The 13383-nt window shown below is 38.8% G+C and overlaps 1 protein-coding gene across 32 annotated transcripts in view; it reads right to left on the minus strand.

Moving 5' to 3' along the window:
• The window catches only part of LOC308095005 (protein NLRC3-like), a 62568-nt gene that overhangs the window by 22125 nt on the left and 27060 nt on the right, over positions 1 to 13383 (minus strand). For 15 of the 32 annotated variants that reach the window (XM_080441881.1, XM_080441908.1, XM_080441883.1 and 12 more), the window contains 10 exons: positions 12250 to 12338; positions 6984 to 7147; positions 6021 to 6134; positions 5326 to 5439; positions 4669 to 4782; positions 3967 to 4080; positions 3310 to 3423; positions 2623 to 2736; positions 1691 to 1804; positions 1003 to 1116 (listed from right to left, as the gene is read on the minus strand). In XM_080441881.1, the coding sequence (XP_080298007.1) occupies positions 1003 to 1116; positions 1691 to 1804; positions 2623 to 2736; positions 3310 to 3423; positions 3967 to 4080; positions 4669 to 4782; positions 5326 to 5439; positions 6021 to 6134; positions 6984 to 7129 (1058 nt within the window). In that variant the 5' untranslated portion in view covers positions 7130 to 7147; positions 12250 to 12338. The remainder of the gene's footprint in view (positions 1 to 1002; positions 1117 to 1690; positions 1805 to 2622; positions 2737 to 3309; positions 3424 to 3966; positions 4081 to 4668; positions 4783 to 5325; positions 5440 to 6020; positions 6135 to 6983; positions 7148 to 12249; positions 12339 to 13383) is intronic. The other 17 variants (XM_080441892.1, XM_080441889.1, XM_080441891.1 and 14 more) reach the window with 11 other exon arrangements.

A 13383-nucleotide genomic window follows, 5' to 3' on the forward strand; every position in this document is an offset into this window, starting at 1 on the left:
AACCTTTTCAAGATTCAACAAAATGCTTCAAAAAGTACAGATCTACAAGCTCAAAATAGGCCGTAATGTGATATGTTGTGAGCTTGTACAACAGCTATTTTGGAATATCCCAATCCCAAGGATCCCAAATAGGGTAAAAGTAGTAAACCTATTCCTCATTTTGCGGTGGATCCTCTGTAACCCCCTAAAGGACCCCTGGGGGTCCGCACACCACACTTTGAGAACCACTGCTCTACTGTAAAGAGAATAATTACTGAAATAAATATATTGTAAAAACAAAATAGTAACTGCCCACAAAAAGTTCGGAAACGCAACTTCGGTCGATTATTTTCGGTTGATTATTTCTCCCCTTCAATAATACAGATTAGTATTGTATTTTATATCATTTTTATCTTTAATTAGTCACCTTTACAACAAGGTATAACTTCCAAAGATCGTGCTATCGTGGAATGAGCAACACGGCTAAATGTGTAGGTAGTGCCCCCCAAAAACAAAACAAAAGAACAAAATTATAATATTATTAATAATAGCTAGAGTAACATTTTACAAACAATACCGTACAATAACAGTTGATATACACAGTAGTCGTTACATAGTATACATAGTTTGTTACATAGATAGCACATGCACACAACCAGTCAGTCTGTATAGTTCAGCTTCACCACTGAACTCCACATTGTGATTTGTATGACTTCATTCACAAACTGCACACACAGTCATTTATAGTCTATAGATAAACTTTGAACATCTCTTAATAAAATGCTGCAGGGTGAGGTGTGGAACCAACTAACCAATCAACATTCATTCATTTTTAACCTCCTGGGTGGGGACGTGAGGACGGTGTCCGCCCACGTAGCACCCCTAGTGCACTGTGATTTGTACAACTTCATTCACAAACTGTGTGATGCTACCAGAATTGTAAATTGTTCAAGATTTTAAAAACCCTGTAGAGTGAGTGCAGCTTTATAGTGTTGTGTATATTGTATGGGAGGATTCACATACTTTGTGTGTGGAGGTCCAGGTTCATTACTGAAGTTAGGAGCTCCTCCTTTAGACTTGTCACTCTTCATAGACAGACAGCTGGGTGTTGGAGACTCTGGTCTCTGGTACAGACTTCTGGAATCATATAAATGATTATATAATTATCATGTGAATTCAATTTGTTCAATATTTGTTATTGTTAGTCCCATTTTATATCTACATGGATTAAAGTTCTCAGTCGCCACAGCTGATTTCAGTCATTTGGAAGCATGTCGTGCACCGAAAATAGCTGATCTACAAGCTCAACAACACGTCTTCAATGTGTTTTGAGCCTGTAGATCAGCTATTTTCGGTTATTAGTTATGATTTGTACGACTTCATTTACAAACTGAACACACACAGTATAACTTACAATCTACAGATAAACTTTGACGAGGGAGGATATAACGTTAATAGATGCTATGTCTACTTCTTGAATTTGCATTGGCATTGAGATCCACAGAGGGGGGGCATTCCGTACCCCAGCCTAGATCCAGAGCAAATGTCAGGCATGATTATCCTATGATAATCCCAGGATTAGCCTCCTGATCTGCTCACAGACATGCGAGGCCGTCAAGACAATTTTCAAACGTGGTTGATAATTATCTGGATCGCTACTGTCCGCTGTGCTTTATATTGTTGTGTATATTGTATAGGAGGATTCACATACTCTGTGTGTGGAGGTCCAGGTTCATTACTGAAGTTAAGAGGTTCTCTTCTAGACCAGTCACTCTTCATAGACATATGGCTGGGTGTTGGAGACTCTGGTCTGTGGTGAAGACTTCTGGAATCAAATACATGTTTCTATAATTATCATGTGAATGAACAAGTCAATTTATTCAATATTTGTTATAATTATAGAAACATTTATATGATTTGTGTGTGACTCCCGTGTTCGCAAATCATATACATGTTTCTATAATTATCATGTGATATATATCCTTTATATCCACACATTTTGGGGCTAAACAAAAACTTGAAGGATAAATATTGGTCTTATAATGATGTACCATGCATGTTAAAATAATGGATACTTTACATTATACCCCACATGTTCCTTTTAATACAAACTATACTACATATTCCTCCTGGGTGGGGAAGTGAGGGGGGTGTCCGCCCACTCAGCACCCCTAGTTCCCATGGCTATGGTCATTGTTTTAAAATCTGGTAGTATGTGCATGTGCAACCGCAAGGTTGCACATGGTAGTATGTGCATGTGCAACCGCAAGGTTCCCAGTTCGATTCCGGGCTGGGGCGCTCCCCTAGAGTTAGTGTCGAAGTGTCCTTGAGCAAGATGCTGAACCCCTAATTGCTCCCGATGAGCAGGTTGGTGCCTTGCATGGTTTCCTCCGCCATCGGTGTATGAATGTGTGTGTGAATGGGTTAATGGCACAATCAATGTAAAGCGCTTCGGATAGAAGCGCTATATAAATGCACCATTTACCATTTACCATATTCAAGATAATCCTATAAGATAATCTAATAAGATTCTCCTGTAGTGTGTGATGCTACCAGAATTCCAAATTGTTCAAGATTTTAAAAACCCTGTAGAGTGAGTGCAGCTTATAGTGTTGTGTATATTGTATGGGAGGATTCACATACTTTGTGTGTGGAGGTCCAGGTTCATTACTGAAGTTAGGAGCTCCTCCTTTAGACTTGTCACTCTTCAAAGACACACAGCTGGGTGTTGGAGACTCTGGTCTCTGGTACAGACTTCTGGAATCATATAAATGATTATATAATTATCATGTGAATTCAATTTGTTCAACATTTGTTATTGTTAGTCCCATTTTATATCTACATGGATTAAAGTTCTCAGTCGCGACAGCTGATTTCAGTCATTTGGAAGCATGTCGTGCACCGAAAATAGCTGATCTACAAGCTCAACAACACGTCTTCAATGTGTTTTGAGCCTGTAGATCAGCTATTTTCAGTTATTAGTTATGATGTGTACGACTTCTTTACAAACTGAACGCACACAGTATAACTTACAATCTACAGATAAACTTTGACGAGGGAGGATATAACGTTAATAGATGCTATGTCTACTTCTTGAATTTAAATTGGCATTGAGATCCACACAGGGGGGGCATTCCGTACCCCAGCCTAGATCCAGAGCAAATGTCAGGCATGATTATCCTATGATAATCCCAGGATTAGCCTCCTGATCTGCTCACAGACATGCAAGGCCGTCAAGACAATTTTCAAACGTGGTTGATAATTATCTGGATAGCTACTGTCCGCTGTGCTTTATATTGTTGTGTATATTGTATAGGATGATTCACATACTCTGTGTGTGGAGGTCCAGGTTCATTACTGAAGTTAAGAGGTTCTCTTCTAGACCAGTCACTCTTCATAGACATATGGCTGGGTGTTGGAGACTCTGGTCTGTGGTGAAGACTTCTGGAATCAAATACATTTTTCTATAATTATCATGTGAATGAAGAAGTCAATTTTTTCAATATTTGTTATAATTATAGAAACATTTATATGATTTCTGTGTGACTCCCGTGTTCGCAAATCATATACATGTTTCTATAATTATCATGTGATATATATCCTTTATATCCACACATTTTGGGGCTAAACAACAACTTGAAGGATAAATATTGGTCTGATAATGATGTACCATGCATGTTAAAATCATGGATACTTTACATTAATCCCCACATTTTCCTTTTAATACGAACTATACTAAATATGCTCCTGGGTGGGGAAGTGAGGGGGGTGTCCGCCCACTCAGCACCCCTAGTTCCCATGGCTATGGTCATTGTTTTAAAATCTGGTAGTATGTGCATATTCAAGATAATCCTATAAGATAATCTAATAAGATTCTCCTGTAGTGTGTGATGCTACCAGAATTCCAAATTGTTCAAGATTTTAAAAACCCTGTAGAGTGAGTGCAGCTTATAGTGTTGTGTATGTTGTAGGGGAGGATTCACATACTTTGTGTGTGGAGGTCCAGGTTCATTACTGAAGTTAGGAGCTTCTCCTTTAGACTTGTCACTCTTCAAAGACACACAGCTGGGTGTTGGAGACTCGGGTCTCTGGTACAGACTTCTGGAATCATATAAATGATTATATAATTATCATGTGAATTCAATTTGTGCAATATTTGTTATTGTTAGTCCCATTTTATATCTACATGGATTAAAGTTCTCAGTCGCCACAGCTGATTTCAGTCATTTGGAAGCATGTCGCGCACCGAAAATAGCTGATCTACAAGCTCAACAACACGTCTTCAATGTGTTTTGAGCCTGTAGATCAGCTATTTTCGGTTATTAGTTATGATTTGTACGACTTAATTTACAAACTGAACACACACAGTATAACTTACAATCTATAGATAAACTTTGACGAGGGAGGAAATAACGTTAATAGATCCTATGTCTACTTCTTGAATTTGCATTGGCATTGAGATCCACAGAGGGGGGCATTCTGTTCCCCAGCCTAGATCCAGAGCAAATGTCAGGCATGATTATCCTCTAGTGTGAGCGGTTCAAAGATCCAATCTTAAGCCTCCTGATCTGCTCACAGACATGCGAGGCCGTCAAGACAATTTTCAAACATGGTTGATATTTATCTGTATCGCTACTGTCCGTTTGTGCTTTATATTGTTGTGTATATTGTATAGGAGGATTCACATACTCTGTGTGTGGAGGTCCAGGTTCATTACTGAAGTTAAGAGGTTCTCTTCTAGACCAGTCACTCTTCATAGACATATGGCTGGGTGTTGGAGACTCTGGTCTGTGGTGAAGACTTCTGGAATCAAATAAATGTTTCTATAATTATCATGTGAATGAAGAAGTCAATTTATTCAATATTTGTTATAATTATAGAAACATTTATATGATTTCTGTGTGACTCCCGTGTTCGCAAATCATATACATGTTTCTATAATTATCATGTGATATATATCCTTTATATCCACACATTTTGGGGCTAAACAACAACTTGAAGGATAAATATTGGTCTGATAATGATGTACCATGCATGTTAAAATCATGGATACTTTACATTAATCCCCACATTTTCCTTTTAATACGAACTATACTAAATATGCTCCTGGGTGGGGAAGTGAGGGGGGTGTCCGCCCACTCAGCACCCCTAGTTCCCATGGCTATGGTCATTGTTTTAAAATCTGGTAGTATGTGCATATTCAAGATAATCCTATAAGATAATCTAATAAGATTCTCCTGTAGTGTGTGATGCTACCAGAATTCCAAATTGTTCAAGATTTTAAAAACCCTGTAGAGTGAGTGCAGCTTATAGTGTTGTGTATGTTGTAGGGGAGGATTCACATACTTTGTGTGTGGAGGCCCAGGTTCATTACTGAAGTTAGGAGCTCCTCCTTTAGACTTGTCACTCTTCAAAGACACACAGCTGGGTGTTGGAGACTCGGGTCTCTGGTACAGACTTCTGGAATCATATAAATGATTATATAATTATCATGTGAATTCAATGTGTGCAATATTTGTTATTGTTAGTCCCATTTTATATCTACATGGATTAAAGTTCTCAGTCGCCACAGCTGATTTCAGTCATTTGGAAGCATGTCGCGCTCCGAAAATAGCTGATCTACAAGCTCAACAACACCTCTTCAATGTGTTTTGAGCCTGTAGATCAGCTATTTTCGGTTATTAGTTATGATTTGTACGACTTAATTTACAAACTGAACACACACAGTATAACTTACAATCTATAGTTAAACTTTGACGAGGGAGGATATAACGTTAATAGATCCTATGTCTACTTCTTGAATTTGCATTGGCATTGAGATCCACAGAGGGGGGGCATTCTGTTCCCCAGCCTAGATCCAGAGCAAATGTCAGGCATGATTATCCTCTAGTGTGAGCGGTTCAAATCTTAAGCCTCCTGATCTGCTCACAGACATGCGAGGCCGTCAAGACAAATTTCAAACATGGTTGATATTTATCTGTATCGCTACTGTCCGTTGTGCTTTATATTGTTGTGTATATTGTATAGGAGGATTCACATACTCTGTGTGTGGAGGTCCAGGTTCATTACTGAAGTTAAGAGGTTCTCTTCTAGACCAGTCACTCTTCATAGACATATGGCTGGGTGTTGGAGACTCTGGTCTGTGGTGTAGACTTCTGGAATCAAATACATGTTTCTATAATTATCATGTGAATGAAGAAGTCAATTTATTCAATATTTGTTATAATTATATAGAAACATTTATATGATTTGTGTGTGGCTCCCGTGTTCGCAAATCATATACATGTTTTTATTATTATCATGTGATATATATCCTTTATATCCACACATTTTGGGGCTAAACAACTTGAAGGATAAATATTGATTTGTACGACTTCATTTACAAACTGAACACACACAGTATAACTTACAATCTATAGATAAACTTTGACGAGGGAGGATATAACGTTAATAGATCCTATGTCTACTTCTTGAATTTGCATTGGCATTGAGATCCACAGTCACTCTTCATGGACACACAGCTGGGTGTTGGAGACTCTGGTCTGTGGTACAGGCTTCCGGAATTATACATGTTTATGTGAATGAAAAAGTTTGTTTTTTTCATCGTTATATTCCATTTTACTTCCAAAAGGGCAACATATTTTAGTTTCCTCTCACAACATTGCAGCAACAAGAAAACCGAATAAAATAGCAATAAAATAATAGAAACCTTAACATTTTACTAAATTTACAGTACAATAACAGGTGATAGACATATTTTGCATAGCTTGTTGCATACTGTACATGCACACAAGCAGCCATCATCACCACTGAACACCACACTGTGATTTGTACAACTTCATTCACAAACTGCACATATAGTAATTTATAATCTGTAGATAAACATTGGACAGGGTTGAAACAACATTATTAGATGATATGTCTTGTTTTTGTCATTTGCACAAGTAACTCATGAGATCGTTGTGTTGTAGTGTTGTGTGTATTGTATAGAAGGATTGACATACTTTGTGTGTGGAGGTCCAGGTTCATTACTGAAGGTAGGAGGTTCATCTTTAGACCAGTCACTCTTCATAGACACAGATGGAGGCTCTGGTCTGTGGATGAGCTGTTTTTCAGTTCCCTCCTCCTCTCTCTCCTCACAATGACTCATCTTTGGTCTTTATTAAACCTGTCAAGATTATAGTCAAAATAGACCAGAAAACAGTAAATGTTTGCTGCAGATACACAATGTGAATGCACACACAGACATAGCTGTCAGTTTGCCCCTGGTTTTCCAACATGGACATTACAGCCAACAGAAGCATCACTGCACATGTGAATGTCAACAACACTACTGCTCTGACAGCAGCATGTTGGCAACCGTTAGTTAGTTAATTAGTTAGTTATTTTTATTTCAGTCATGATTTTTTTTAAACAAAACAGTTGAACATACAGTACAACTTAGTCAACAAGATGACTATTTGACCGAAAAGGTATGGGCTGAAGCCGAAGCTTATTTTGCCCACCTTTTTACCATTTAAAATAAATGATCAAAGTAGCATAAGAGCAAACAAAAGAAAATGAACAAACACAGAGCTTCAAATATTACATTTCAGAACAGACGAAACAAAAAGAAACAACAATTTGTTTAGTTTTTCAGATGTAAACAATTTGTTTATACCTTTTTCTATTTATATTATAACAATATATTCTATCACTAGCAGCATTTATACCGTCACTATTTAGAATGTATTACTATTATTACTATTTTATTTTATTTTTCTATTTATTTATAATCTTTATCCTTCCTATTGTTAAGTTACTTAACGCTACACTTTCCATATATATGAAGTGATTGCTTCATACATATAATATATGCACTCAAATACACACTCACAAACATATTTCTCCACATATGTATGTGTGCATATGAAAGTATGCCCACACACATATGGATATTCACTTTCATATTTATATATATTCATTGCATGTATATATATATCTATCAATTACCTTTGCTTTATATAATTTCTTGAATGTTTTTATTGAGTTGGACATTTTGATTTCTCTCTTTGGTGTTGGTCCTTGCTGTTTTTTTGAAGATGGCAGTTCCCCTGAGTTCGTATTTGCTTTCTCTAGGCTTTACCGTGAGCATTTTAGCTTAAAAACTCTTCAACAACACTACTGCTCTGACAGCAGCATGTAGGCAACTGTGAGCTTGTTAGCTTAAACACTGTTCAAACATGTTTAAAGATAAGCTGCATAAACTGTTTGGCTGCATCTCAACTGAAAGGATTCTAACAATGGGACATACAACGTGTAACAAAGAGGAACATGTCACATTTAATGAAACATCTGGTGATACATGGGATACACTTGAAAACAGTGTTCAGTACGCTGTCCTTTGTTTTTGTTTCCGAGTCTTCACTAACAGAGAGTTCATTTGTTATGGATGTTCCTCCACCATCCTTGGTAGGGGGGGGTGTGGCGCCCCCCTCCACTTCAGCTGCAGCGGTGGGGGGTGGTGTGGTAGCGTATTCGTCTACACAGAGCCATTCATATTTTTCAGCAGTGGTAGCAGATAACAGAGCATTATCTGTTGTTATGGAATCTTGTGCTCTGGCCTTGGCAGAGATTGGCGAAGACATAGGAACATTGTAGAAAAGGTTTGACATAAACTATTTTGTTCCCAGCTTGTTCAATTTAAAGGGATATTTCACTTTCAAATAAAATAAACATTAAAACAATATATTTTAAAAAAATGAAAGAAGTTATGGCAAAATCACGGCCCCCTCACACATTAGTAGGACACTCTAATGCGTGAGGGGGCCGTGATTTTTCCATTACTTTTTTCATTTATTTTTAATATATTTTTTAAATGTTTATTTTATTTGAAAGTGGAGTATCCCTTTAAGGCCATCCGAAGAAAAAAGGTGTCTTCTATCCCCAAAAAAATTGAAATTGTCAATAAAATGTACAGATTTGTTGGTGCACGTAGTTGAAAGCCATTTGCTCAGTGCAGACAGTCTACTGAAACGTTCATCGCCGCCTCTTGTAGGTGGTACTGGGCCGCTGATGTACACCTTTACATCAAGTGAGCTGATTTTGCTGAATAAGGCCGTGAAATTCTGTTTTAGGATTTCTGACTGTTTGTCCTCTGTATCACATGTGCCAACGTGCAAAATCAGGGTTTTCACCGTTGGGTGTTCAGCGACAAGATTCAGAATTCTGTCATTCATGTCAGAGACTTTGTCTTTGGGGAAGCATAACACTTTTGCCTTTCTTCTTATCATGCTTTTACATCTTTAATAGCGGCATCGCCTATGATCAGAAATTCAGGCTCACCATATAGCCTTTTTCCTTCTGAGTTACTCTTGGTTCTTACCCTGCTGGGTGAAGAGGATTTTTTTGGTCTGTCATCAGACGGGCATCTGGGGTCCTGGAGCAATGGGGTGAATCTGTTTCCCAGCTGCACAGGACACTCAGCACTCGATGTTTTGGGAGATTTGTTTGTAGATCTCCCTTTGGCAGTTTTCCACTGTTGACGCTCAGCACTCGATGTTTTGGGAGATTTGTTTGTAGATCTCCCTTTGGCAGTTTTCCACTGTTGAAGGGGGGTAGAAGACGCGGTACCCTGTGTCCGGGGGCATCGATGATGGTGACGCGCGGGTGGTAGCGCAGGCCAGCCGGTCAGATCTCGTTTTGGGGGGTCCCCAATTTAGACTGTGTCACTCGCCAAAAGCAGCCGATCTACAAGCCCACAACACGTCGCAATGTGTGACGTGTCGTGACCTTAAAGAAGGAGCACTTCACCCATTTTCAACCTTATCTTCATATAATAGGTTCTCAAAATGCTGTTTATAAGATTACTCATACAAAACACGCCCCAAAACACGCTCGCCCCGGGTCAAATCCGGCGACCTCGGAACGATCGCCACCTGGTATTCCTAACCTTAACCTGAGTAAAACTATGCCTAAACCTAACCTTATTCCTAACCTTAACCTCAGTAAAACTATGCCTAAACCTAACCTTATTCCTAACCTTAACCTCAGTAAACTATGCCTTAACCTAACCTTATTCCTAACCTTAACCTCAGTAAACTATGCCTAAACCTAACCTTATTCCTAACCTTAACCTCAGTAAAACTATGTCTAAACCTAACCTTATGCCTAACCTTAACCTCAGTAAACTATGTCTAAACCTAACCTTATTCCTAACCTTAACCTCAGTAAAACTATGTCTAAACCTAACCTTATGCCTAACCTTAACCTCAGTAAACTATGCCTACAGTCATGTGATCAACACGGATCTGTCCGATTTCCCATATTCCATCCTCATTGCCTAAGGTTGGCTTCCAAAGTTTGCAGGATTGGTCCGTTTTGAACAAAAAGCCTCAAAGTATACACACAGCTTGGGATTTCCGTGAAATTTCACACGCACATTCCCACTAGGCCGAGGAAGAAATGCCACCCTTCTCACATTGGCCTGTTATAGCGCCACCAGCAAGTCTAATTTAGCAAAACACATTTTTGGAACAAAATGCCTCAAATCATGAATGCCGTGTCAATGCAAGAATAAATGGCACGGTTGGCACCCTTTTCACATTGGCCTATTATAGCGCCACCAGGACGCCAGAATAACGTACCTGACCTGGCGGAGACCTGTGCTCCGAGGAGCACTTTTTCTAGTTGCACCTTATATAGCTCAATGGTAGCTGCCTTCATTTCAGTGTTTGATTGATTGAATACTTTTCCCAAGAAAGAACTATGGCTTGTTTCCATTGGGGTCCTGTGTATTCAATTCATCGAAACATTTAATGACAAACAATAATATACAATACTATGCAAAAACATCATATTATAAACGAGTAGTAATCAAAAAGAAAAATATGTACAGTAAACTAACTTTAATAAATAAGTGTCCCCAGTGGTACACAATATTGCACATCATGCCAAAGATTCAGTTTCAGTTGTCAGTGCAAAAGTAGTAATACTTGGCTGATATTTCACAAAATTCACGCCATTATTACCCCAATTTTTCTCCTTATTTTATTGTATGTAGCATGAGATCACCGTATCATGTTGTGCATATTGTATAGGAGGTTTCACATAATTTGCCTCAAAATGATTTATCAATACATCCCATTCAGTAACGCTGTTACAGTTACTGTAATTTAAATGGGTGTTACCTGCGTTACATGATGTGATCCAACTGAACTGGTTCCCCCCACAGAGTCTATCAGTCGTCTAACCCAAGGGTTCCCAAACCTTTCAGGTCGCGACCCCCCAAAATAATCATATTTGAACTGGGGACCCCCCAAAATAATCATATTTGAACTGGGGACCCCCACCCTGACAAGCACTTGGAATTGTAGGCATTCAATTTAGTTTGACTCGGTTCCAAATATAAATATTGTGATAGCAGATCTACAAGCTCACAACGCCTCGCTCTGCGATAACACACACACAGAGAGATAACAACCTCATACTACAACAAAGAATCACATGACCAAACTCCCCTGAGGTCTCATGACTTACTGTCAGCTGTGGAGGTGATGTGATTCTAATTACAACACGTCACTTAAAACAACTTATTAAAAATAGCAGATCCACAAGCTCCCAACACATCATATTGTGATTCGTTGTGAGCTTGTAGATCTGCTATTTTTTAAGAATGCTGACTGTCTTCTCTAATGGGGTTCACTGGCACAATTTTTTATTATGTATGTATTTATTTTCAGATGGGGGTCCACCACCAAATACATATAAATTATAAATACAAATCAGTGTATGGCTGATATACATGACTCCACTACCTTTTTACTAACTAGTATTGTAACTAATTACTTTAGTAATTCAACATCTGATACAATGACTGAGATTAAAATAGGTTTCAGAGGATTATAAAGTTTATTATCATTACACACACACACACACACACACACACACACACACACACACACACACACACACACACACACACACACACACACACACACACACACACACACACACACACACACACACACACACACACACACACACACACACACACACACACACACACACACACACACACACTTGGGTCAGTGCAATGAATGGAGGAGTCTGAAAACCTTCCCAGAGTAAAACTTCTTTGGTAAGTATATTTGGTACCCAATATAATTCTAATATCTGATAATAATCTGATCCTGATAGCATTATTGCGGACGCATGCGCGCTGTTGCCCACTACAGACGAACACCAAACTAGAGAGATTATTGCAATAGTGTATTGTTTAAAATCTCTTACCCTGTAATAATCTTTATGCTTTGATCCGACGAGGCGAAACTAAATGGAGTCCAGACGGTTCAGTTGACTAACAGGGCAGGTACTTTGACCTGCAACCGACAGCGCACGCACGCACGCACGCACGCACGCACGCACGCACGCACGCACGCACGCACGCACGCACACACACACACACACACACACACACACACACACACTTTATTTATGTCCACACCACACAAAGGAGAGCATACAAAGACACAAATATTAAAAAGGTAGCCTACAGTTAAGGTTACGTTCACAAAATCATGGCATATGTCCATGAGTGTGCCTCTCCATTTCTCCTCAGGCTGCAGGAGCGGCCACAGAAGAGCACCTTTGTTAATTTGCCTTTGTTTAACCTCAGTTAAAGTGGGCAGTATGTTTCCCTGCCTGTATGAGTTGGACACTTTGTTTGTTGTTCTAATATAACATTTAAATCATTTGTTAATACAATTCACGCTTCTTTTTGGCATACCCTCCATGTCGTTTCCCCATTTTTGTTGTGGCCTTGGAGCCAGGCCATAACAAATGGGGGCTCGTCTTAAGCTAAAACATTGTTAAGCTACATCATATTGTGATTCGTTGTGAGCTTGTAGATCTGCTATTTTTTAAGAATGCTGACTGTCTTCTCTAATGGGGTTCACTGGCACAATTTTTTATTATGTATGTATTTATTTTCAGATGGGGGTCCACCACCAAATACATATAAATTATAAATACAAATCAGTGTATGGCTGATATACATGACTCCACTACCTTTTTACTAACTAGTATTGTAACTAATTACTTTAGTAATTCAACAACATCTGATACAATGACTGAGATTAAAATAGGTTTCAGAGGATTATAAAGTTTATTATCATTACACACACACAGCCAGCCTTTTTGCCTCCTTTTTGGGGCATCCCAAGATGTTGAAACCCTCTAACAACCAGTCTGTAGGTATAATGTCCTAGGCTGACAAATCTAAAAACCAATAGTCTGCACCTATTAGCTCTGAGATGGTATGTAGGAGTGATTGTATTTAATGACCTTGGTCATAAAGGCTTCCTCTAGGGTAGGGTCAAATCTCTAATACAGACACTTCTCTGGACTCTTCATCAACAACATCTG

The sequence above is a fragment of the Gymnoscopelus braueri genome (assembly GCF_963280865.1).
Source record: "Gymnoscopelus braueri genome assembly, chromosome: 11".
NCBI classification, from domain to species: Eukaryota; Metazoa; Chordata; class Actinopteri; order Myctophiformes; family Myctophidae; genus Gymnoscopelus; species Gymnoscopelus braueri.